Raw genomic sequence first — 27,507 nt, 5'->3', positions numbered from 1 at the left:
TTAATTTCCACTTAATTAAAACAGTGTTCCACTACCAGACATGTACTTAGCTCAAGGGGTAGAATAGGTCTTCAGCAACCCATGCTTGCCATAAAAGGCAACTTTACTTATCGTAAAAGGCGACTAACGGGATCGGGTGGTCAGACTCACTTACTTGGTTGATGCATGTCATTGTATCCCATTTGCGTGGAACGATGCTCATGATGTCAGTCACTGGATTGTCTGGCCCAGACTTGATTATTTACAGACCACCACCATATAGCTGGAATATTGCTGAGTGCGGCGTTAAACAACAAACAAACAAACTTTGCTCAAGACAGACCACACAGCTTAGTGTGCAGTTAACACCTTACTCTCACTTAGGACATTGTCAGCAAAATAAAACATTCCATGAATACACGAAATATGATTTTTAATAAAATAAAAAGCACACCATATTTCTTAAAAGAAGGACAATGACGAAAGGACATTTACACACAGTGTCATTACAATGTCTTCAACACATAAAATCTCATTAAATTCAGATCTTTTATTCCCATATGATACCACTCTGCATTAAGATCTGAAGACACTGCCATAGGAGATCACATCAGGTGAAGCCTGAGCGACCTTTGACTGCCCAATCTAAATGAATGATGCACTGGTTCTTGAGCCAATCAGATCTCAGCTTTCTTAAACAATTTGGCTTCAATTCTCTACTCTTCCATTCAGAAATTATAATGTACTGGTTGAGCCAGCATTGTGTTCATTCAGGAAAGGTCATTAAGTGAGTGAGTGAATGTGTTTTTATGCTGCTTTTAGCATTATTCCAGCAATATCATTGCAGGGACACCAGAAATGGGCCTCATACATGTTACCCATGAGGGGAATCAAACCTAGGTCTTCGGCATGGTGAGCGAATGCTTTAACCACAAGGCTACCCCACCACTCTGAAAGGTCATTAAAGCTTACATGTGAGATACAGAAATCTTATATGTTGGTCTGAACGCTTTGCTCACAATCAACACTGATTGGCTGATCAGACAGTTGGATATGTCAGAAGGAGGTGTCATCCGATCTTCATGCTGAGGGGTATCATATCTGAGTAAAAGATCTCAATATAATGAGCTTGACAATACATACACCTTAAAACACACTCAGCTGCTTTTGACAGGAAAAACACTTCCTGCAAAAAATGCCAACTTTGTTGAGAAATTGTTAAAGTTGTATCCTCAAACATGTCAATACCCAAAGAAAGTAAATAAATATATACTTAATATGTGATCTATTTGAATTAATTTCAAAGCAGTTGCATAATGTGATTTGAAAACTCTAAATTAATGTTATGTTCAAAGGAAGTTGACTGATGCATGAACATGGGTTGATTAAGGATGGACATGTGATTCATGGAATGTTTAGTTTGTCCACTCCATGGCAATAAGTGACCGTAGTATAAACATCTTGCTGTGAGGCATCACATTGTGACTTCATATGTTTAGTTTGTTTGTTTCTTTAACATCACACTCAGCAATATTCCAGCTATATGATGGCGGTCTGTAAATAATTGAGTATGGACAAGACAATCCAGTGATTGACATCATGAGCATCGATCCACGCAACTGGGATATGATGACATGCATCAACCAAGTCAGCGGCTGACCACCTGATCCCGGTAGTCGCCTCTTTCGACAAACATAGTCGCCTTTAACAACAAGCATATGAGGTGATTTTATTCTAACATTCAAACATGAAGTACTGGCATTTAAATCAATGATTTACAATTGTCAAATAGGATTTTGGGACACCCAACAAATGTTTTGGACAGACCTGTTATTGTCACATGATATTCTCACCTGCATGTTCTCAAAGTCTTGTCTAATGATTGAATATTGACATGTGAGTAGGCAAATGAGATGGATTTCATGCCACTCAATAAAGAATAATTTAGTTGCAAATATTAATGGAGAATGATTAAAATACTGACATTGTGTAAACTTCTCCTGGATTTAAGATCAGTCTGTGTCTTAAATTCTACCAGTGTGTAATTGATTCACATCAAGACATACTAAGACACTGGATGATGATGTGAATTAAGGACAATTAACATGAAATCATTACTCATGAAAGTAAAGAATCTATTGTCAGCAAATTTTATGAACATCATTATATTACAATATATAATAAAATATACACACAGTAACAAACTCTGTAAGACAAAGATGTGTTAAAAAACATGTAACACACGTGGAAAATGTACAACTCTTGAAATAAAATAAAAAATCCCTATGCTGTGGAATAGAGCTAGCTGGAGCTGGCTCACTTGCTTTTGTATGCGTTTCTAGATTATCATTTTTTTCATAAAATAAATATATTCCACAGTCATGGTGCAGGACTAACAGTGGGGAGATGCTTGAGATTGGGAGACAGGCAGCAGAAGCAAGTTCCCACTGTGTATAAACAAAGAGGTCATTCCAGCCATCATAGTCCCCTTGCCCTACTCAGTAGATTCCAAATCTCATGTGCCCCTGTCACTTACATTTTGATAAACTATTAGCAACAACTTGAAGCAAATTCCACCGTTCTCGGTCTTTAAGTATTATTTTGCAATGTAGATATACATTTTGGTTGTGAAATTGAGACATGAATATGTTTATCAAAGGGAGAGTAAGAACCAATTACAACTCTCTCACAGGCCTATGGTGTCTAATAAAGAAACTCAAGCCAGTCAGCGTTTAATTTGGGTTCATCACATTTTTCCTTCAAACAAACTATGAGTTGTGAATGTAAAGAAATGGTGGAGCATTGTTTGTGACCAACCATGAGACAAGGGACCTTATGGGTAAATAATCCCATTTTAACTTCTTATTTCACTTTAAAACTACAGTATCTGAGGTCCACAAAAATAAAATTCATAAGCTTCAATTCATATTTATTACAGAAATACATATCATCAAATATATGGACTCATTTTCTGCAAAGTCCCATTTTCAGACTTATGACTGTTTATGGAATAATTTCAGGTCTTAGATATGATGTCTGATTAGTTGAAAGTAGACATATATGCTGGAATGCTTTGAAATCATGTTTTAATTACATTACGAAGACACAAGAGAAAAATACGATATTGTTTTAGTCTGCACACATGGTGCTTTTTACGGAAGTAAGCTGACGTCAAACGTCTTTCTTTATGTCGTCACTGCATAATTGTATCCTAGCACCCATGAGGTTACTTTTCTCCTGGTTAGTCACATTTATTGTTTTACTGTCATGAATATATCAACACCTGAGCAAGTTACAGCCTCATACACAATTGCACTTATGGTGTGGTTGATTCACCTCCCATTATGCCAGCGGTACGACCGTAGCCAGGAAGATCCCCGTGGGGTTGATGGTCAGAGTAAAGGTTTCGGTGGGTTTAAACGCCCCTACATGGATGTTATCGAAGGTCTCGGTGATGTTGACACCATTAGGGCTGAGCGCACCTATCTGTTTTGGGTTCAGAGTTATCTTTGCTGGCTCTCCCTGGTTGTCTGTGTTGAGAATGGCAACGGCCAATGTTCCATTTACTGCCAGAGGTTTCAGCCATACCTGAATCGTACTAGCCTGAAACAGAAACAGGGAGTGAGTGAGGTGTTATGACTCAGTTAGCAATATTTCCACAATGACCACTAATACACACAATGTACAAAAGTGCAAGTAGAGAGGTAGAGAGAGAGTGAGGGGGGGGAAGAGAGGTAGGGAGAGAGGGGAGCGAAGGAGGGGTGTTAGCATGTGGTTAGCAACATTACAGCAGTGCTTTGTAAGAGTGAGGGAGTGAGTTGGGTTTAACACCGCTTTTAACAGTATTACAGTTATATCGCAGCATGTCAGCTTAATATGGGAGGAAAGCCCAAAGTGATGCAGGTCTCAGACGTTTACCACTTGTCGAAACCTACGAGCACGGGCATGGTGCTGACAAACCGAGAAACATAATCGGTGTGAACCGGAATTCGAACCCACAATCGTAGGTTTCTGGCATGCCCAAGGGACGCAATTCTGCACAGTGAATCGTGGCGCCTTAGATGAGTGAGACACACCTGCCCCCTGTTTTGTAAGGGAACACTAATACACACAATGTTCAATCTTTCGGCCACATCATACAAGCAAACACCCCATGACCAGCACCTCCTCAAGTCTCACCTTGTACAGTTGGGTTGCCTGGGCACCCAGAGGGTCCTGGTTGATGGCAATGACTCTCTTGTTCTGCAAGATGGCCTTGAACTCTGGTTTAATTTTGCGAAGGTCAGTCGAGATGAACAGCGGCGACGCCATCATGGCCCACATTCCAAACTGCACCTTCTGCTGGTCGTAACTCAAGCCGAAATCTCCAACGAGGAGCTGGAAGAAAACACCAGTCATAATGTACTTCACATCAGCAAGTTGGTACAGAGAAGACAAGCATTCACTCATTGTTTACAGTCGGGACTCAGAGAGTAGTGCCTTCCTCAATATTTTACACAGAATCAATAAGACAATGTTATTAGTTAGGCATTGAAAAACAAATGCGAGTTTGCTCCTAAGTTTGATAGGGTGAAATTTAGAACACAAAAACATAAAGAAATCTTCTGGTGGAACTGTAAACATGATAAAGTGTATGCACACACGATAATTTTGTTTTCATCTCGGTCCCATATACCCAAAACATGTTTATCGGCATGACAACACGAACACAGAATTAATTTTTTATACAGATTGATTAATTCTTGGCAGAAGTCAGATGAGGATGTTCAGTTGTCCAACTAGAAAGGCCTGGTTTGCATTAAATATGGAAGCATCCCCATCTTCCCCTTGTCCTGAAAGAACAATGACCCCCCAACCAAGCCACACTACACATTGTATTGAAGGTGTTATGCCCTGCAGGTAGCAGCAGTACCTCATCAGGGTCATTAAATCCACCAGGGCCTGCGATACCGGCAAAGTTGCCTTTGTTTTCGCCGTAGTAGTTGATGATTTTGAGGGCACTGTCCCAGGAGTCCTGGATGTCATCGTAGTTGCGCCAGATGTTGCAGTGTTCTTTGATGGCAGTGTAGTTGGGCTGCACAGATAGGAGACAAAATGGATTTCAAATTGTTCTGTAACCATAGCAATTGTAGTCCTATAACTAGTGCAACACCAATGACTTTGATATATATATTGGACAGCAACAATCACTGACAATATTGAGTACTACAAACACTACAAATATCATATTGCAATATATTACATATGACACTTATTTTTCTACAGAATTAATATGTATCTAAATATGTTGGTAGTTGCAAAATCGTTATCTATATCTTAGGGATTTTTAAACACAGTGGCCGAGGTAGGAAACTCGACCCCTACATGCTGTTAGAGGTGAGGTGGAATGGGGTTTAACCTTGCTTCAAAATTATTGCACTAATACAGCGATGTGCAAGCATGTGTGTGCATTTGTGTGTGTCTTATTATACTAGTCTGAACTAATCCGATTTTCTTGTGCTAGCCAACTGAGATAGTATGCCACAGTTTAACATGAATACCCCATTCGGACACAGTATACTGACTGAGCAGATCAGTCCTTTTTTTAGAACCTTAATGGTGTTAATTCTAATGAGATTTTATTCCAAAGTAAAGGCTTGGACATACTCAAAGGTAAATGGTTTGGCAAAAAGATGATATAATACTTCCAAGACATTAAAAAATTTGCACTCTGACATTGTTTGTGAAGGATGGGTGCCAAAAAGCACTAGTTGGGGAGGGGAGGGGAGATCCATTATCATAGTAAGTTTTTCAAAACCTATAAATCAAGAATTTCAAAGAAGAAATATATATCACAACAACAGCTTGAAAGGTCACCATCTCAATATTATTGCAAGAATTAACATGGTGGTCTAGTGGAAGAGCATCACCCTGGAGAGTGAAAGGTCCGGGGTTTGATCCCTGGCTGCGTCATACCAAAGGACGTTAAAAGAAGGTACTTGTTGTTACCCTGTCTTGCACCCGGCATTAAGGGGCTGAAACAAGGACTGGTCGGCTTGGAGTCAGTATACTGTGTCTGAGTGGGGTATTCATGTTAAACTGAGGCATGGTATCTCAGGGTGCTAGCACTATAAATCAGCATCATTCCAGACTAGTACAAGCAGCCACACACACACATATCGCTATATAGGTGCAATAATCTATTAGACCCCATTTCACCTCACCTCACCTCTTATCACAATAGTAGTTTGGTGTCATGCAGCAAGATCACAGGTGAAGTGTGTACATGTGGAGTTACCTATTTCAAATTAGGATCATAGTGAGCATAGTGAAAATGAAACTGGTCAATTTCCTTTAAATAGCTTCATTAAAAATTATTAAAAGTTAAAATGACAGTGAGTGAGTTGGCCTTAACCATGTTAACCCTGCCAGTATTTCTGGAAAGCATGTGAGTGAGTTAAAATTAAATGGCGCACGGCAATATAGTGGTCACATTGTGACAGACCCAAGGAATGCATGCATCTGCTATTAACCATTTGGTGAAACCCAAAAGTACAGGTATCATGCTGACAAATCAAGAAACAGAATCAGGGCAAATCTATGATCTGAACCAATGACATTATGATTCTCCTGGGAGATGCTACACAGTGGGCACCAGGGATCCAGAAATATTTTTTTGTCAATTGGACATTTGCATTTTGGTCACGCCCACCTCATATCTGAGGTGCTGGAAGTATGATTTGATTGGTTGGTTTGTTGTTTAACGCCACACTCAGCAATATTCCAGCTATATGACGGCGGTCTGTATATAATCGAGTCTGGACCAGACAATCCAGTGATTGACAACATGAGCATCGGTCCGTGCAATTGGGATCGATGACATGCATCAACCAAGTCAGCGAGCCTGACACCCCGATCCCGTTAGTCGCCTTTTACGACAAGCGTAGTCACCTTTTACGGCAAGCATGGGTTGCTGCAGACCTATTCTACCCCAGAATCTTCACGGGTGGCTGGAAGTATGAACAAAAAGAATAAACTCAAGTATCACTTTCATAACATACATACTGTTCCCTCGCTATTACGCCCTTCAATACCTCAGTAAAAGTTCCATTCAGAGATCCAGAAATATTTTTTGGCCAATCGGACATATGTATTTTGGTCACACCCACCTCATATATGAGGTGCTGGATGTATGAACAAAAAGAATAAACTCAAGTGTCACTTTCATAACATACCTAGTGTTCCCTCGCTATTCCGCCCTTTGGTTAGAGTGTGCGGTAACAATTGGCTCCCAAAATGTTCTTACATTTTTAATGAACTCAAGGTTTACACTGACACGATGTATATCCCCCTCTTAAAAAACATTATCAGCTGATCGCCACAAACACGTAACACCGGAAATAGTAGTCAACAAACCAAAACTGAAATACGCAATCCCATTATTATACTATCTGGTTATTAAATCGTGTTCATTGTATATCTGGACTTATGTTTGTGAGATATTTTATCAATTTTATTCAAAATTTCATTCAATATTGCTTACAATAATTTTGGTGAAATCGTGTGAAGTGTTCCGTAGATCGCACAATTCACTGTTATTTATAGCAACCACAGTCAGATTACCGCTATTGATGCCTTGAAACAAACTTTAGTTGCCGGAGAATGGATTAATATATCATAAATGCCACTGACCACCCATGTCCCCTCATAGCTAAACCTTAAGAGCAATGCCCTGTCATAACAAAGCGGTTTATTAACTTTTTTTATGAAATAAAATGCTGTATGTTTTATGATATGACGTTAAGCTAGTATTCTTAGCATCTTAGCTGAAGACAAGTGGGTTATTAACTGGAAATATGCCTTGAGAGCTTTCAGACACACATTTCACATTGTACGCTGACCCATGAATATGCCAGAAGACATCATTAACCTCTAGGATAGCCTACTGACGTCATGAAATTCATCAATAGCATGTTCTTGTCTAAGCAAGAGTGAGTGAGTTGGGTTTAACGCCGCTTTTAACAGTATTCCAGTTATATCGCGGCATGTCAGCTTAATGTGGGAGGAAAGCCTGCAGGTTTCAGATGTTTACCATTTTGGTGAAACCCACGGGCACAGGTATCAAACTGACAAACCTAGAAACATAAGCCTAGTGCTTAAAGCGTTTGCTCGTCATGCCAAGGACCTGGGTTTGATTCCCGACATGGGTACAACGTGTGAAGTCCATTTCTGGTGTCCCCGCTTTGATATTGCTAGAATATTGCAAAAAGCGGGGTAAAACCATACTCTCTCACTCAAGCCCACAATCACAGGTAATTGGCCTTAGATGACTGGGACAGCCGTACTCCCCTCTCAAGAAGAGTGTGACTAGATATAACATCTTGGTCACTGAAGTCACTGATATGTTATCAGGCAAGTTATAGGAGTTATCAAACACCAAGAAACCACACAGGCTTGACTTGACTTCAAGAACAACACTCAACGGTTGTTCACTCATGATCTAGATAACACCTTGATAACACCTAGATAACACCAGGCTATGAACCCTGTTAATGGTGCTCCACAAAGTACCTGACAGGACAATACTACTGATACTGTGTCATTGTCTCTTGAGGCCATCTACCCAGACCTCAGTAACATAGTGAGTGAGTGAGTGAGTTTGGATCACTACCATTTTATACCATTTATGTCACGGCCTGTCAGCTTAATGTGGTAGGAAGGCACAAAGTGGTCTCAGACGGTTCCAGTCTCATTAAAACCAGATCTTTTACTCCAATATGATATCTCGGTGTGTGTGATGATCAAAAGACATGTTCATAGAAGATCTCGTCAGATGAATCCTAGATGAACTTTGACCTCCTGATCTAAATGATTGAGTGAATATGGATTTACACCGCTTTTAGTAATATTCCAGTAATATCATCCGACACCAGAATTTCATATATTGCACCCATATGGGAATCAAACCCGTGTCTTCGGCATGACGAGCGAACACTTTAACCACTAGGCTACCCCACCGCCCCTGATCTATATGAAGGTTGTATGGATACATGAGGCTATCAGATTTCAGCTTTCTAAAATGTCCCAGCTTCATTTACTTACAACCTCGATTCGGAAATTTGGATTTTTTACAAAAACGTGAGTGAGTGAGTTGGGTTTAACGCCGCTTTTAACAGTATTCCAGTTATATTACGGTGTGTCAGCTTCATGTGGGAGAAAAGCTTTTACAAAAGAAAATCCATTGAGAACACGTACTTCAAACCTTTCAGGTTCAGACGCAGCGGTGTTCAGAAGCTACATTATGTAGTAAATATCCACAATAATATAATAGCATGGCCTTAATAATCTACATTCAGAAATAGTCATTTTAGTTTTCAAGATACAGAAATCAGATATGCTGGTCTGAATGCATTGCTCACTTGTACCAAGACTCGACACTGATGACCTGATCCGAAAGCACACCTGATGCCACCACCTATGGAGGCATCCTACTGTCTTCATGCAAAGAGGTATTGTATCAGAGCTGAGGTGAAATGGGGTTTAATGTCGCGTCGAAGATTATTGCACTTTTATAGCAACGTGCATGCATGTGTGTGTGGCTGCTTGTACTACTCCGGAATAATGCCTATTTTATAGTCCTAGCCCACTGAGATACCATGTCGCAGTTTAACGTAAATACCCCACTCAGGCACTGCATACTGACTCCAACTAGATCTGTCCTTGTTTTTAAACCCTTAATGCAAAGCACCAGACAGGGTTACTACTAGGGCTGGGACAAGTCCAAATCTACGACCCGGGTCCCCTCCCCCTATTACCAAACCCTACCTGGGTACCCACTGAAGGTCTCAAGAGTTGGGAATTTTTTACCACAAAAACTATTTAGATACATGTATCAAACGATCAGATGATGTGTACACTGAAGTTGACTGAAGTTTTATCTTTACTCAAACATATACAAGTCAATGGAATGTGTGTATTGTCAGAGAGAATTGCGAACATTAAATACAGACATGACAGAACGACAACTTTTATTCCTGGAGCAAGTGAACCAGTGGTCAATAGTGTGAGCACAGACCCAGCATGGAGTATACTGACTATATCTTGTCCTCCAAGTGCTGTCTACACTCTGGACACCTACAGCATGGTCAGTGGATAAGCAGAAGAAAAGAAATTTATCGTTGCACCTACATTATTTCAGCCATATAGTGACTGTTAGCAGAAGGATTAAATATCAGTAACTTTAGCTAAAGCAGAAGCAGAAAAAGCAAACTAGTGCTCAAGTACTTAGCTAAATGTTGAATTATCAAAAGCTTATGAAGAGAGATATTGCCAATTGGTATGTAGACACACAGGCACATAGGTCCCTATATACATGATATAAGCTGAGTGAGATATATAGATATCTTATAGATTGGTTGAATCTAAATGTAACTTCCTCCACTCCAAGTATTGATGACGCACAATGATATTTTGTTTACACAGTCATATCAAGCACATACATGGAAAGTACAGTACATGTATTTTGATAACATAAAGCTGATGTCTGCCTTCTAAGCAGACATTATTGTTACAATATTGCAACGTCTGCAGATATTCTGCAAGTGTTGACCTAATAAGCATAATGAAATTTAAGGCAAGTAGCCCATATCTGAACCAATCAGTGCATAAGACTTAAGAGTGAGTGAGTGAGTATGGTTTTACGCCGCTCTTAGCAATATTCCAGCAATATCACGGCGGGGACACCAGAAATGGGCTTCACACATTGTACCCATGTCGGGATTCGAACCCCGGTCTTCGGCGTGACGGGCAAACGCTTTAACCACTGGGCTACCCGACCGCCCCACCAAGACTTAGAAATCACTGATACAGTATGGAGTGATGGAGTTTGAATGAACAGTATTGTTGGCCTTCTTCACAACATCAATTTCTCCAACATGTGATCCAACTTCCATGAAATCCAAAGCATGTAGTTTCAAATAAGGCCTATTCAAATGAAATAGGTCAGTTCACCAACAAAGATTGGAAGGTTCCAAGTGTCCAAAGTGTGTAAAGACAAACAAACCCATAATAATGCCCTGGAATCCTAACACGGTGACCAGAATATCGCAAGAAGACAATCAAACACATAATAATGCCCTGGAATTCTAACACGGTCACCAGACTAACACAAGAAGACAATCGAACACATAATAATGCCCTGGAATTCTAACACTGTAGCCACATATAGCATGAAGACAATCAAACACATAATAATGCCCTGGAATCCTAACACGGTAACCAGAATATAGCACGAAGACAATCAAACACATGATAATGCCCTGGAATCCTAACACTGTACCAAATATAGCATGAAGACAATCAAACACATGATAATGCCCTGGAATTCTAACACTGTAGCCAAATATAGCATGAAGACAATCAAACCCATAATAATGCCCTGGAATCCTAACACTGTACCAAATATAGCATGAAGACAATCAAACACATAATAATGCCCTGGAATCCTAACACTGTACCAAATATAGCATGAAGACAATCAAACCCATAATAATGCCCTGGAATCCTAACACTGTACCAAATATAGCACAAAGACAATCAAACACATGATAATGCCCTGGAATTCTAACACTGTAGCCAAATATAGCATGAAGACATTCAAACCCATAATAATGCCCTGGAATCCTAACACGGTGACCAGAATATCGCAAGAAGACAATCAAACACATAATAATGCCCTGGAATTCTAACACGGTCACCAGACTAACACAAGAAGACAATCGAACACATAATAATGCCCTGGAATTCTAACACTGTAGCCACATATAGCATGAAGACAATCAAACACATAATAATGCCCTGGAATCCTAACACGGTAACCAGAATATAGCACGAAGACAATCAAACACATGATAATGCCCTGGAATCCTAACACTGTACCAAATATAGCATGAAGACAATCAAACACATGATAATGCCCTGGAATTCTAACACTGTAGCCAAATATAGCATGGAGACATTCAAACCCATAATAATGCCCTGGAATCCTAACACGGTGACCAGAATATCGCAAGAAGACAATCAAACACATAATAATGCCCTGGAATTCTAACACGGTCACCAGACTAACACAAGAAGACAATCAAACACATAATAATGCCCTGGAATTCTAACACTGTAGCCACATATAGCATGAAGACAATCAAACACATAATAATGCCCTGGAATTCTAACACGGTCACCAGAATATAGCACAAAGACAATCAAACCCATAATAATGCCCTGGAATTCTAGCACTGTAGCTTAGTATAGCATGAAGACAATCAAACACATAATAATGCCCTGGAATTCTAACACGGTCACCAGAATATCGCAAGAAGACAATCAAGCCTGGGAAAATCCAACCACAACTGTATTAGCACAATTAGCCTGTTAGTTGCCACACAAAAGAATAGTAAGTCTTTGATAGGCTCTACAAGTTGAAAGATGAAGTCATGGGACATTTATGGATAACAATTTAACTACTTTTAACTTCTTTAAATTGTTGTTTGTAATATTTCAGGACTACTTATTGCCCCTTGATCACCTGATGAAGTAGCCTGAACATTGTTTCAAATAATATTGAAGTTGGTACCCATAAAAGTTCCATGACTTCATAAATGAATATTGATTATGCAACATTATTCTACCCACTACAGCGGCCATGTTAAACAGGCATGTCTTGGTCAGGTAAAAGCAGTTGTGGACCAATGTAACCACAATGTCATCAAGGCATGATGACACACAAGCAGCCAGGTCAAGCATTGATGCCCATTAGAAAGCTATGGCAGCTCTCACAATAAGCTGAGGATCGGATCCAGGAGTAGCAGCTACTAACTCTTGCCCAGAATCCCCACAGGGTGCACACAAGAGGAAAAGGTGAGAGGTTGCCAAATGCACGGCTACTAACCACTTTTTTGAGAGTGCCAATAATGTAAGCAGGCCAACTACAGGAGAACAGAAAAGGTCGTCCGGTCTTGTTGAGAAAAAACTCCATCAAAGGATAGCCTATAGAACAGACAGGAAACAATACCCTTAACTACAGGAATGAACAGTTTTCACAGTAACTGAGCAGTTTCAAACGAACTCCCTCAGTGCAACACTGTCATTATAAGTGCAAGAGTGTTCATCCAATCAGGGTATTAAAGAACAATGGTTTTGCAGTTTGAATCTTCAAAACAGTTAATATTCTGTGACTGAAAACATAAAACAAACGGTGATTAGAAGGAGTTTTTCTTCACAGATTCAGCTTATCAGGACATGGATTGGGAGTGTACTCCCCTGAGACACACCTTGAAAATAATTTGATAAAGCTATCTAGGTTTTTTTACGGTAAGACAGCTCACTGGAAACGTGTACACTAAATACTGAGAAATAAGCCATGAGTTTCGTACAAAGAAAAATTCAGAAATCCTGCATGAATTAATGCTCAACAATAGAAAAGAATGATATCCATCATTAATGAAGTGAAACAAGGCCTTTGAGTATAGGTTTCATGTTGTGGTGTTGGTACCTCAGTCAGGTTTTATCCAACACTGGTACAGAGTATCAAACCTTTTCTTTGGAACCTTTGTGTGATACGGATTGAATATTGATAAAGTGTGTAGAACCACACCCACTCACTCACTCACAGACTTGTTCACTCTTCATGGTTCAGACTGGACAGAAGCCAAACTTTTTCTCAAGATATACACTATCCATCAGACTTCAAAACATCAATACAGTATCCAACAGACTTCAAAACAACATCAATAAAACCTACCTACAAACTAAACAACGGCTACACATAACACCAGAAACCCAGTGTCAATAAGTCATGGACACAATACATGATGATAACATCATGACTCTCTTCCCAAGAAGGGAAGGATGGGGCACTGATCCATCATGTTACTTGCCAACAACATATGTGATAAATCATTATTCATCAGTTTCCTTTCTGTGGCAAAGTAAGTTCTGACAAGTTCATACCCTTACCTTTCCTAACAGCCAGTAGTGTTAACCCATTGACCACAAACCTCCTCAATACAGGACCCCTTGACCACAAACCTAAATACAGGACCCCTTGACCACAAACCTCCTAAATACTGGACCCCTTGACCACAAACCTAAATACAGGACCTCTTGACCACAAACCTAAATACAGGACTCCTTGACCACAAACCTAAATACAGGACCCCTTGACCACAAACCTAAATACAGGACTCCTTGACCACAAACCTAAATACAGGACTCCTTGACCACAAACCTAAATACAGGGCCCCTTGACCACAAACCTAATTACAGGACCCCTTGACCACAAACCTAAATACAGGACTCCTTGACCACAAACCTAAATACAGGACTCCTTGACCACAAACCTGAATACAGGACCCCTTGACCACAAATCTCCTAAATACAGGACCCCTTGACCACAAACCTGAATACAGGACTCCTTGACCACAAATCTCCCGAATACAGGACTCCTTGACCACAAACCTAAATACAGGACCCCTTGACCACAAACCTAAATACAGGACCCCTTGACCACAAACCTAAATACAGGACCCCTTGACCACAAACCTAAATACAGGACCCCTTGACCACAAACCTCCTAAATACAGGACTCCTTCACCTCAGCCTCCTAAATACAGGACCCCTTGACCACAAACCTAAATACAGGACCCCTTGACCACAAACCTGAATACAGGACTCCTTGACCACAAATCTCCTGAATACAGGACTCCTTGACCACAAACCTAAATACAGGACCCCTTGACCACAAACCTCCTAAATACAGGATCCCTTGACCATAAACCTAAATACAGGACCCCTTGACCACAAACCTCCTAAATACAGGACCCCTTGACCACAAACCTCCTAAATGCAGGACCCTTTCACCACAAACCCTGAAGACATCACATTAGCAAATGCAACGCCTTAAAGAAACACATAACCTCTTGACCACATAACTCATGAACAAGGAGCAGTAGTAGACAACATCCCATGCAGATCATGCAACAAGCATCAGCACCCAGCCAAGCCTCAACCAGGCCCACCTTGATTCCTACAGCTCTCTGGTACCCGGGCCACTCACAAGAGAACAGCATTGGTCGTGTGGTCAGATTCAGGAACTTGCTCATCGTGGAGTAACCTGAGGCATGAGGTAATGTCAGTGGATCCCAGTTGGGTTTAACTATAGTTGCTACTGCAGCAGTTATCACATGCGCCTGTCTGTACACCAACAAGAACAGAAACACATTTTGTCCAAAGACAAGAGGAAAACAAGAGGAATGCATGCAAATATTGAAGACACACGAGGGAGACTATGTTCACCTCTTCTTGGTGTACAAAACTATTGTTTTTAAACGTGTTTCCACATTTCACATAGTGCATGTATTGATAGCTTAACCTAGAATGTCAAGACATTACGGTTGTTGTTTCTTTTTCTATTCTTCAATATAAAGGCATGTACTATACATGACCATATGTGACCTATAACTCTATGCTGTCAACCTGATGCTTCTGAATATCTGCTGCAAACATTCCTTCATCTTTGGACAACACATGTCTGTGTCTAAGTCAGACACATGTACAAGGTTACAGCACCTTTCACAACATCTCCATATGTGGCTGTTTTCTGAAAGAGAGTGTCATTAGAGATCAAGCTCCTCACAGCGATATCCCGTTCGCAGAGCTCTCTATACTATCGCTGCCACCAGACAAAGCTCCCCACTGTGATAAGTGGCAACAACCATGCTTGGAGTTGAACTCGCAACCGACTGATCATTATGTTTACAAACGAGTGAAGATTGCCGTGACAAAGAATACTCTAACATCTGCTAAATTATTTTCATTGTTTGTCAATTTGGGTTTCTGTTTCATTACAACTATCATGTAATTGGTTTTAGAATGTAAGAATGTACATGATGTAAGGGTTCATTGATTATCCCTTGTCTGTAATCTCGAACCAAAATGTTTAAACAATCAAAATGGTAAATTTATCTGGGAAATATGGTCAGTAAACCTTTTCAAAATTAACCAGGATGACATTCCCAAAGTCATAAATGAAATTTGTAATGTTACAACATTTGGGGTTAGAGGGCAAATTTCAAGAGTCTTGTAACGGCTGTGCCCACACTGGTGGCAGCGATGTGACCGAGGGTGTAACGAAGGTGTCACGCGCTGGGAAGGAGCTTGATTAGGGATGTAGCATGGGAGGCAATTCCAACCTGGTTACTATAGAGCGGCCACTCGCAGGAGAAGAGCATGGGTCGGTTGGTCATGTTCAGGAACATACTCATCAACGGATACCCTGTGGTGGCCAAACATAAGCAGGATAAACATTGGGTTATTTCAAAGGCACCAATAAAAAAAGCATTTGTTTCGGGGGCCCCACCTGACCTCCAACTAGCTGGCTGAAAAAATGTGTGTGGCCAGCTTTAATTTTTAATTTGCTTGAACAAACAAATATGCCCACTCCAAATCAGCATTTGTCTGTCAGTGGGGTTAGGTACTGACCATTTTATTCTCCATTACTTCTTCCTGAGGCAAAGGCTCTCCTCCTTTCAGACAAAGAAATTTTATGTTTTTGATTGCTGACTGAAAACTATTTTGTCTCAAAGAAAAATCAAAAGCCCCGCAGTCAGCTTCCTGAGTCAAGGGAGTTAAAGTCCAATTTCCACCCTTGTCCAACTAGGCTGGAATTTTATGGCTCCATCACAGAGCTACCAGTAGCTATTATGAGTTATGTCCGTTCTACGTTCCTCCTAATGACTTATCAGATTCCACCTATGATATGACTTACATTTGATTCTGAGAAAATGGATTCCACATAGTCTAGACGATCTGATCAATAATCAAGTTCTAGATTGTAATGAAACAGGTCTTACCTCAAGAAGTGCATCAAATTCCTTGAGCACCTTGACCAAAAACATAAAACAGATTTGGAAAATATCTGTCAACACCCAGTTGACGATTTTCAACCGAACGAAATCTCACAGCAGTTTACGAAAAAAGAATGTTGATTTTGTTACGTAATTTTGATGAGACTGTCCATAGACTCGTTAGTCCTGCCAAAACATTACTCTAAAATTGTATTCTAGTTCGGCAAGGGTGGAAACTGGACTTTTGTAGCCAAATTAACTCCCTCGCCTTGGGAAGATGACTCTGGGCTTGGGATTTTTCTTTGAGACAAAATAGTTTTGTCAGCAATCAAAAACATAGAATTCTTTTTTTCTGAATGGAGGAGCCTTAAACTAATTACTCATCCGCTAAACATTATTTGTCAGAAAGCTCAGGATGTCCAGTGAAGGCTTCCTTTCCAACTTTTTGTAAAGCCTGATGACAAATTATTTATTTCCAGCATTTTGGGGAAATGTTTTCTTAAATAAATCCCAGAAACCCCTCATAATATAAACTAGTCATCCCCTTAATCCTGACCTACTTACCTTACTTCCTCAAATTCACATCACTGTTCACGTTCTCCAAAACGAGAGATTTATTAGATGGCCCAAGGTTTGACGAGGGTCCTTTCAGTCCCTTTGACTTGACCACCAAGTCACAAAATGGCTTGATTGATCAGCAATATTCCAGCCACAGGTAGCTCATCCTGAATGATCCATTGTACCAGTAATATATTTACATATTCTATTTTGATAAAAACACTGGACCCATAGCTTCTTATTGAGTATGTTATGACACAATGTCTAAAACAGCCAACCAATCATATTACACCGTTCTCTCCTGATTGAAACAAGGAGCCATATCAGCAGTACTTCCCTGGCCTTGTGTTTCTTCTCAAATACATCTGGTAATGTCTTGCAGCATAATTACTTCACTCTCACTGTTACCGTATTCAACATTAAGCGCCCCTGCTCTAATAAGTGCCCATGGCAATAGTTGCTAATATATTGGCTAGTGAACAATCCCAATTAGCACCCCTTCCGATTCATCAATATACACAAGACTTATTTATTCATGTATAATACACATTCGTGTGTTATATGCACCCTTAATTATGGGCAATTAAATTCTTGAAAAATATATCTGTCATATATAAACATTTCAGGCTGTCAGCATAAACTATGAAATTTATCTTACAACTCTTTCTTTTCACCAAAATAATATTCTAATAAGAGCCCCCTATTTCTAATTTTGAGAGCGCCCTGAGCACCCTGTCGAATACGACAATACTCATGAAAACATCATTCCAGCTAAAAGTTGATTTAAAAGTCTCTTTTTTCATTAAATATACCTTAATGACCAAGGACATGTTTGTAAAAGGCAGCAATTTTGAATATGGATGTATGCCAGAAGACTCATTTTGATTGGTGTTAATGTCTAGTGTGAGAATTTCTGCATTAAGTTAAGTGCTAAGAGATCTGGAGAGTGTGATTTCACTTCCAAAACAAAGCTATGGCTGACAATGGGTCTAGGGTTCATATCTTAACAGAATAGAGATTAAAATACCCTGGATAATCGAGGACGCAGCTGCAACCTCGTAAAGGAGTCCTGACAAGACAACCAGTGGTTGACAGAACACATCCATACTCCTTGTAGCATGCTACAGGTTACAGGAACAGGCAAGGGAGGATTGCTGGCATGTATGAAAAAAAAACCCAGAGCTTCAGAAGGATCAAAATATGTCAGTTGGTCTCTATGAAAACGATGGGCCAGGTTTTAGAAAAAATACATGATATGGGGCCATGGGACCCATTTTGCAAACGCAGTGTTTCTGAGGGTTTTTTTTACAATTTGTTTTTAGAATTAACAAGATAATTTTGATTAACTATGTCTTAGCCCATTAAATATCACATTTGACACTGAATGAGCTGACACACAATATAATGAATGTTCAAATTACCTATCAACTTGAAACATTTACTGGATCATACTGACCATACCACGGGCTTAAACCTTCTCCAATTATCATGATCATGTTGAACCTACCTACGTCCATATCTTTCGGATCAGAATTACATCCATCAAACTTGAGAAGATCTATTTCCCACTCCGCAAACGTGTTTGCATCCATGCGAAGGAAGAATTCACTCCCAGGGTAGCCCGCACATGTTCTCTTGCCAAAGTCTTCATAAATGCCCAGCTTCAGTCCTCTGGCGTGCATCTAAACAGACAACAGTGACAATGTCTCGCATTACGTTTGTTGGTGTTGTTCAACACCACCCTCGGCAATATCCAGCTATATGACAGCGGCATGTATATAACCCAGCCTGGACAAGAGCATGATAATATGAGCAATGATACACGCAGTAGATGACCATCAATCTGACCATCCGATCCATTTGGTTGCCTCTTATGACCAGTAGGGCTGCAACGATACAGGAAGGTCACGATACGATACGCATCTCGATATTCTGGTCACGATACGATACGTATCTCGATACGCAATGATAAATAAAACAAGACTTAAAGCATGTCAAGATTGAACCTTTCATGATTTTGGAACAGTCAAAATTATTTTATAATAACAAGACTACTGAAGTTGGAACTTTCTCTAACTTTCCTTTAAAAACAATTCAAAGTTCAAACACCAGAAAATAATTAATGTACTCCACCGGTGATACAACTTCAAAGACTTTTATCAGGAATAATATATTCCAATATCGTGTTACCTTAGTTGCAGCTTTTACTATATATATATTTCAAATTATAAGAACCACAAGTGTAGCATTTTGGTACTGGTGATTGCTGTTGCAGGATATTTTTACGTATGGAACAATTTGATCAGTTACCCCAGGGACTTCCCGTGCTACATGTATTTCGATTGCGAAAACGTTATGTTGACATATATTCGCCAAATTGCCACACACATGACTTTTAACGAGTCAAAGTATGGCATTTTTAATATTTGTATCCATTCTCTAGCAACTAAAGTTCGTTTCAATACGTCAAAAGCGGTAATCTGACCGTGGTTGCAGTATCTCTTCACACACGATTTCACATAACTTAATGAAAACAATATTAAATGAAATTTTGAATAAAATTAATAAAATATATTACAAACACAAGTCCAGATATATAATGAACACGTTTTAATAACAAGATAGTATAGTAATGGTATTTAATTGCGTACTTCAGTTCGGATTTGCTGACAGGTATTTCCGGTGTTATGTGCTTGCGGGTATCAGCTGATAATGTTTTTTTGAGATGGGGAAAAACATATGTCGGTGTAAAACCTGAGCTTATTAAAAATGTAAGTACGTTTTGGGAGCCATGCGTTACCACGCGCTATAACCAAGTTAGCGGTTTATTGAAAGGCACAATAGCGAGGAAACGCTTTACTTGAGATTTGCGTTCCGTATCGTGGCGTATCGATAAATGGGCCCACGTGTATCGTATATCGTATCGTGGGTCAAGTATCGCGATGCATCGGAATATCGGTGTATCGTTTCACCCTTAATGACCAGTATACTTTGCTGGGGACAGATAGACTCTGACCTCGGCCCACTTGCACAAAACCGTCTTAGTGCTAAGACTATTGTAAGCCTATGTTAAAGTATGGGAGTTATGATCATCTTAGCTCTAAGTTGACTTTGTGCAAGTGGGTCCTGGAATCATCACATGACATAAGATGGGAATAGCCTTGGCTCTGCAGTTCACCTGCATATTTCTGAGGTCTCCTCATTGATGTAGATGAAATAATTTGACACTGAAGTGTTGATTGGCACTGATATAGGTTCACCTTGTTTGTGAGTGTAGTGAGTGAGTGAGTATGGTTTTATGCCGCTTTAAGCAATATTCCAACAATATCACGGCGGGGGACACACCAGAAATGGGCTTCACACATTGTACCCATGTCGGAATCTAACCCAGGTCTTCGGCATAATGAGCGAATGCTTTAACCATTAGGCTACCCGACCGGAACATTGTGAGGGTAGAGTAGTGATGACGGAACGAATACATGGTTAGATTCACCGGGTATGGTTGCTGATTCTGAATCAGACCACTTCGTAACTCACATAAGAAAATAAGAGATACTACATGCATACAATTTATGTTGTAATATATAGTAACAGTCAGGACTCTTGACGTAGTTAGTTGTAACTGTCAGTATGTCATCATGGTCATATCTGTGTTAGTAAACCACTGAATATGAGTCATTTGTATGAGTGTCAGCTTGATGTGGGTGGAAAGTCCAAAATTAAGATGTTCACTACTTTGAAAAAAGCAATGAGCCATTAGTTATTACTAGTAGCAAACACCCCTCACTTGGAACAAACATACCCTTAAATTGTTCTGCTATCTACTCTCACAAAAATTCAGTTTGGTGTTTTGAGTGAGTGAGTCCTGTTTTATGCCATTGTTTGTAATATTCCAGAAATGTCATGGCGGGTAGGCAAAAAAATGGGCTTCAAACATTTTACCCATGTGGAGAATCAAACTCAGTGGTCAGTGTGATGAGCAATTGCTTTAGCCACAAGGCTACCCTACTGCCCCTTCTTCTGAGGTTCCCTACATGTAGTACTTACATACTGAGACAGGTTATGCATGCCGCTTGGGAACCGGTCGGGGTCGGGCTGGAGACGGCCAGCAGCATCACGGGTCTTGGCGGGCCAACAGTCATCAATGTTCACATACTCATACCCCAGGTCGCGGTAACCTTCAGCCACAATCACGTCAGCAATGGACTTGTAGAGATGTTCACTGGGGACAGGTAGGAGATAAATAAATGAACATGAGAAAACTGTGTGATGAAAAGTTTTTATCAGTTATAGTGTGTGAGTGAGTATGGTTTTACACTGCTTTTAGCAATATTCCAGCAATATCACAGCAGGGGACACCAGAAATGGGCTTCACACATTGTACCCATGTCGGGAATCGAACCCGGGTCTTTGGCGTGATGAGCGAACGCTTTAACCACTAGGCTACTCGACCTCCCCCTTATCAGTTATAGGCATAATAAGAGTATTGCACACTAATGATGAAGCTAGTTAGCATGTTGAGTGTAACTGTAAGTCACTTTGAATAGTTTGATTTGGGAGGAAAGTCAGAATTTATGCAGGTCTTAGATATAAACATACCACTTTGGTGAAACTCACAAGCCAGGTAAGGTGCTGACAAAATTAGAAACAATTGGTGTAAATCTGGGATTTGAACCCACAATCTCTGTGGTGTGTGATATGCGGCAGAAAGGTCAGATGCTGATTGAAAATTGGCCTACTTTACAACATTAATGGGAGTGCCAACTGTGCCATCTGAAATTAGATTGTTTGTTGTTGCATTTAGCAATATTCCAGCTATACAACAGTGATTTCTAAATAATCGAGCCTGGACCAGACAATCCAGTGATTGGCAACAAGAGCATCGATCAACCCAATACGTTGACATGCATTAACCAAGTCAGTGAGTCTGACCACCTGGTCCCATTAGTCACCTCTTACCACAAGTTTTGTCACCCTTTACGGCAAACATGGGTTGCTGAAGACCTATTCTAATTCGGATCTTCACGGGTCTCGAACCCACAATCACTGGTTTCCAGCACACCTTTGCTAATCAACATGGTCGAGCACGAAGCATCTGGGACAGTATCCTAATCATTCTAATCAACAATGAATTAACATAAAAAGAACAAAGTGGTGGAGAGTTTCCAAATTCAATTTTAAACAAAAGCAACATTAACCCAACAGACTTTGGTCTGATTATTGGCCTCTGAGCAGGCCTAGATAACTCCCTGCAGGACTCCCTGCAATGCAACACTGTCACAACTTAGCCTAATACCTGAACTAAGGTCAGTGGTGGAACTGTGAACAACTACACCTTATTATGAGCTATGCATGCACGCGATATGACTGTTGTCTGACATGTTGAAACTGTCAAGACTGTTACTGTTGACCACACAGTTATCTACCATGTTGATTACACCCATTTCAAAACAACTGCATGGAGTTCCCTAAGCAGCCAAGGTGGATTATTCAGAGCTATGAGGCATTACATAGCCATGATGATATCTGTCCTAGTGAATTAATTTGTTCAGGTCAAGACTTGGCAAAGACCTATACATGAATGAATTCCTGAGGGATAGACAATTTATAACAGATTATCATACATATTACATACAAAGTTTGCTGATCACAAATAACATCTTAGTAACTGTGGGTCAATCAGATCAAGCAATGAGCAGTACAGACAGACATCAGACATGCACTATCCACTCAACCTTGGAAGTGGTCCTTACCAGCATTGAACACTGGGGACAGATATACTCAAACAGACGACTGGCATTACCTGACACAGTTCTCAGGGTCGTTCTTGCAATCCAAGTTACACCGGAATCGCTCCCAGGACAAGAATCCCATGGGTGGTGTGCGGGCGAGGCCATTGTTAAGTCCATGCACGACCCCACACAGCAGTAGCAGGCACAGGTACATTTCCATGGTCGATGTCAGCTGGAAACGGGGAAACACCATGGTTTTATTGGCTATTTGAGTGGATTTTATATCAATATCAATACTACCACTACTACTACTACTACTACTACTTATATTGTACTACTAGTACTACTACTACTTATATTTGTTCCATTGTAAGCACTGTTAATATGTTAAGAAGTACATGAAGTAGTTTGCTGATGCCTAAAGATTCAGGGTAGAATAGGTCTTCAGCAACCCATGCTTCCCATAAAAGGCAACTGTGCTTGTCATAAGAGGTGACTAACGGGATGGGTGATCAGGCCCGCTGACTTGGTAGATGCATGTCATCGATCCCAATTGTGTGGATTGATGTTCATGATGTCAACCACAGGATTGTCTGGACCAGACTGGATTATTTACAGACCACCGTCACAGAGCTGGAATATTGCTGAGTGCGGCGTTAAACAACAAACAAACAAAACAAAATTTAGCTGATGCCATGGCCCCAAGTCTGCAGTAGTGTCAGTTAAAATTCAAACTAAAATAAATCTCAAATCTTGTTTGAACCCGTTAACCAAAATACTGATTTTTCTTACCAAGTTTGGAATCCTAGACATTTCTTGAACCATGTTAACATTGCTTAAAAATAACAAAACTATGAACAAATCAACGATGATTCAAAATGTTTAACATTCCATTTATGATGTGTAACATTCCATCAACAATTTGCAACATTCAATGAACTATGTAAATATAAGCCATGATAGAGACAATGAAACTTTTCCATATTCAACACTGTATCAGCAATGACAGGTTAGAAACATGGTAATACTGATTGTGCACATGTGATCAGGAGGATATAAACTTTTATCTCACAGTACAAATAGACCATTTTCTATGAATGAGTTTGATAAGGTCATTCTTCAAGAGTTTGAATATGGTTATTAACTGACACTGTCTTTGACTGCTACCAAACATGACCAAGATCAGCATTGGAAATTAACAATGTATGACATGCAATAACCATCAACTTTCAAAATGGTTTGTTGTGATTAACATGATTAAGTTACTCACTGCATCCATGGTAACAGGCTTTTATCCTTGCCGAGTCATGGTCTTATTATTGGTATGAAAAGCTGTTACTTGAAACTTCTATTCCCAAACAATATATTAAGCTTTTACTGAGGGCATCATGGCAAAATCTTGAACCCACTACTTGCCTTAATGAAACTGTATTGCATCCAATTATCTGTGTTCATGATAAAACAATGCCTTGGAGAGCAGGAAATACATCTTAAATGGTAAAACATAATGTCTAGTGATGTTCTATATCAAATTTCATACTTTAATGACCAAGTTTGTTATGCCTGTTTATTCACCTGAATTTGCTGAAGGGATACAATGTGTTTTTTTAAAGCGCATATTAATACTTGATAAATCTTATTTTACACTATGAATCATAAACAACTTCTATTCTAATTTTTTTTTAAACTCTGAAACATGCAATGTAGATCGTGTTAGGTAGGCAGGGCATGTACCCGGTATACTGTTTTGTTGGTCATCTACCACCTGCCACTCGACCTTCCTTAAACCGCTGATCATCTATAACGCTCATCAATTATTTGGACCCCAAATGTAGCTTTATCAAAATATTACAAACATCTACAGAGCAATACTGAATTATGTTCCACAATGGTTGACAGCCATGACCATGCATAGATTCTCTGTCATACAGTGCATGCAGATTACACCATTGATTGGCTGCTGCAATATTGATAAGCTTCATAAACATAACTGCAAATGATTATTACCCGGTAATAATACTACACTGGTATACATGGTATAATGAATACCAAAAACATTTTTGACACTGGCAGATCCGGAGGGGGGTGCAGGTCCCCCCTCAATTCAGAAGCCTGACATGATAACTGTGCACTCTAGATCTGTTACTTAGGTACTATGTGCATCCCCATTTTTCAAGATTCTGTATCTGCTTTAATGAACTGGTTAAGAATTTGAATCAAACTGTAACCAATTTTCCTAGTAAATGCACACAATGCCATTTAGAAAGTGGTCAAATATAACAAATGTTATATTTTGGACAACACTTTCTCAGTAAAGTACAGATTTCTAGAACATTTGGGGGGTTGATTCTCATCCGGGATTGGAACCCACACCGTCAGATTGAGGCACCTGGCAGGCCAAGTTTCTACCTTTCACTACAAAAACTGGAAAACTCACTTCAACAGTTTCCACAATAATTACAAAGTTGAAGACGGTGAGTAAGCATCAGGACTAACTGAGAGGCAACACTTTACAACTAAGGTTACCAGCTGTGCAAATCAGCTGACAAGGAAATCTATAATAAACACTGTGACAAAGCAGAACATGTAGGCTTCATCACAGCATCTGACCACAAGAATCCAAGAACACCTAATATACTTATACACTGTAAAAAGGCTATCAGGGTTTTACTGGATACAAAATAGCGCATCCAAATACTCATGAAAATTAAGAAAGGATGCAAATAATATCCACTGCAAGTCTCACTTAATGCAAATATAAGTCTGGAAATGAGCAGGATTGATTAAACTAAAGCAAGTAAGTATGAATTATCTGATATTCTGTTATAAAAAATATAATCAATGTCAGCTTCTTCACACTCAGTTTCAATTCAAGCAAGGAAATTACCATCTAAACTGCATAAGTCAGGATAATGCATCACACATACATGTTTGTGTATCTCATTTGCTGTTGGTTGGTTAGTTTGTTGTTTAACGCCGCACTCAGCAATATTCCAGCTATATGACGGCGGTCTGTAAATAATTGAGTCTGGACCGGACAATTCAGTGATTTACATCATGAGCATCGATCCACGCAATTGAGATCGATGACATGCATCAACCAAATCAGCGAGCCTGACCATCCGATCCCGTTAGTCGCCTTTTACGACAAGCATGGTCACCTTTTACGGCAAGCATGGGTTGCTGAAGACCTATTCTACCCCGGAATCTTCACGGGTCGTACATTCGTCATCCATTTACTGCACAACTTGTACTGAGAGTCCCCAGGATTTGCAAATATAGAGGCCATATATGTCCATGGGGTATAGATGGGACAGGAGGAGTTTTGATTCTGAAGATTTCCCGGAAAGACTTCGGCTGTATCCCCCTTCCAACAGTTAAATATATTACATATAGATTGTTTCTTCCACCTGTCTATCTATAATTGAGGGGTGTTATGGGCGGAATTCTAACATCAAGGATAAAAAAATATTGTTTTGAATGTATCATCATAAATTGAACACCTGATCACTGACACGTAAGGGTCTGTTTATGCAGAGATCGGTATATGGTCTCTGGTTTATGTTAGCGCCAAAAGACATGCTTCGGCTGTGCTCAGCGAAGTAAAGCGAAGAGAATTATATGGAGGGTGGCATTCAATTCTAAATGTCAGCTCAGTGCACAAACTAGGCATATATATATATATATATATATATATATATATATATATATATATAAATATATATATATATATCTGCTTTTGACATCTTGAGTGAGAAACGACTGACAATAGAACGTCATTATCTTTCATAGCCGAGAGCCGCGGTGGGGTGTAACTGTAAGCAAAGATGTATATACGTCCGTGCTGTAAGACATTCATACCCTACATCACGATTGTGTGCTACGGTCAAGACGAAACCCTACATCACTGTCTTGACTGTAGGACCGCATCGTGATGTAGGGTCATGTCTTGACAGTAGGATCCCATCGCGTCTCTCGGCTGTATCTTTCATAGGGTAGCAAGCACAGACAGGTAAATACGTACAGTCTAAATCGACCGGCGTTCCATGCCCTCAGTGGAAATTGAAATAAATAATTAAATCTAGGGGTATAGATCTGTTTCTATGACGCCAGCTTGATTCATAACATTAGTCTGTTACAATACTTACATGTGTGTAGCGCTATCTGTCGTTGCACTCCCCAAAGATAAAGTAATACCTTTCGTTTCGATTTACTCATGTGACAATCACCAGATCACATGACTTCCAATGCCTCATTACTCGGTAGACATCGACAATCTCCGTAAAACGATCCGGCCACTCGGGACAAACCTGAAAAATCTCGTCCCTGTTGACGGGCTAACGAATAAAATTAAAGGG

General features: G+C 39.9%; 1 protein-coding gene across 3 annotated transcripts; it reads right to left on the bottom strand.

Annotated features, from left to right (window-relative positions):
- Positions 1-395: 395 nt before the first annotated feature.
- Positions 396-27,388, bottom strand: LOC139449344 (alpha-N-acetylgalactosaminidase-like). Of its 3 annotated transcripts, none has more exons than XM_071230666.1 (8): positions 27,298-27,388; positions 23,221-23,381; positions 21,465-21,639; positions 18,925-19,099; positions 16,206-16,288; positions 4,892-5,053; positions 4,159-4,356; positions 396-3,582 (listed from the first exon to the last, which is right to left on the bottom strand). In XM_071230666.1, the coding sequence occupies exons 2-8, from the start codon at positions 23,367-23,369 to the stop codon at positions 3,322-3,324; spliced, it is 1,203 nt and encodes a 400-aa protein (XP_071086767.1). In that variant the 5' UTR covers positions 23,370-23,381; positions 27,298-27,388; the 3' UTR covers positions 396-3,321. The 3 variants fall into 3 exon arrangements, with proteins under 3 accessions (XP_071086767.1, XP_071086766.1, XP_071086765.1); XM_071230665.1 differs by lacking the exon at positions 16,206-16,288 and adding an exon at positions 15,033-15,127; XM_071230664.1 differs by lacking the exon at positions 16,206-16,288 and adding an exon at positions 12,905-13,002.
- Between the last annotated feature and the right edge of the window lie 119 nt (positions 27,389-27,507).

This window comes from Haliotis cracherodii, unplaced genomic scaffold, assembly GCF_022045235.1.
Source record: "Haliotis cracherodii isolate W230 unplaced genomic scaffold, xgHalCrac1.p SCAF_8, whole genome shotgun sequence".
In the NCBI taxonomy this organism is placed as follows: domain Eukaryota; kingdom Metazoa; phylum Mollusca; class Gastropoda; order Lepetellida; family Haliotidae; genus Haliotis; species Haliotis cracherodii.
The sequence above is the reverse complement of the archived record's forward strand: the minus strand, read 5'-3'. Positions and strand labels throughout refer to the sequence as shown.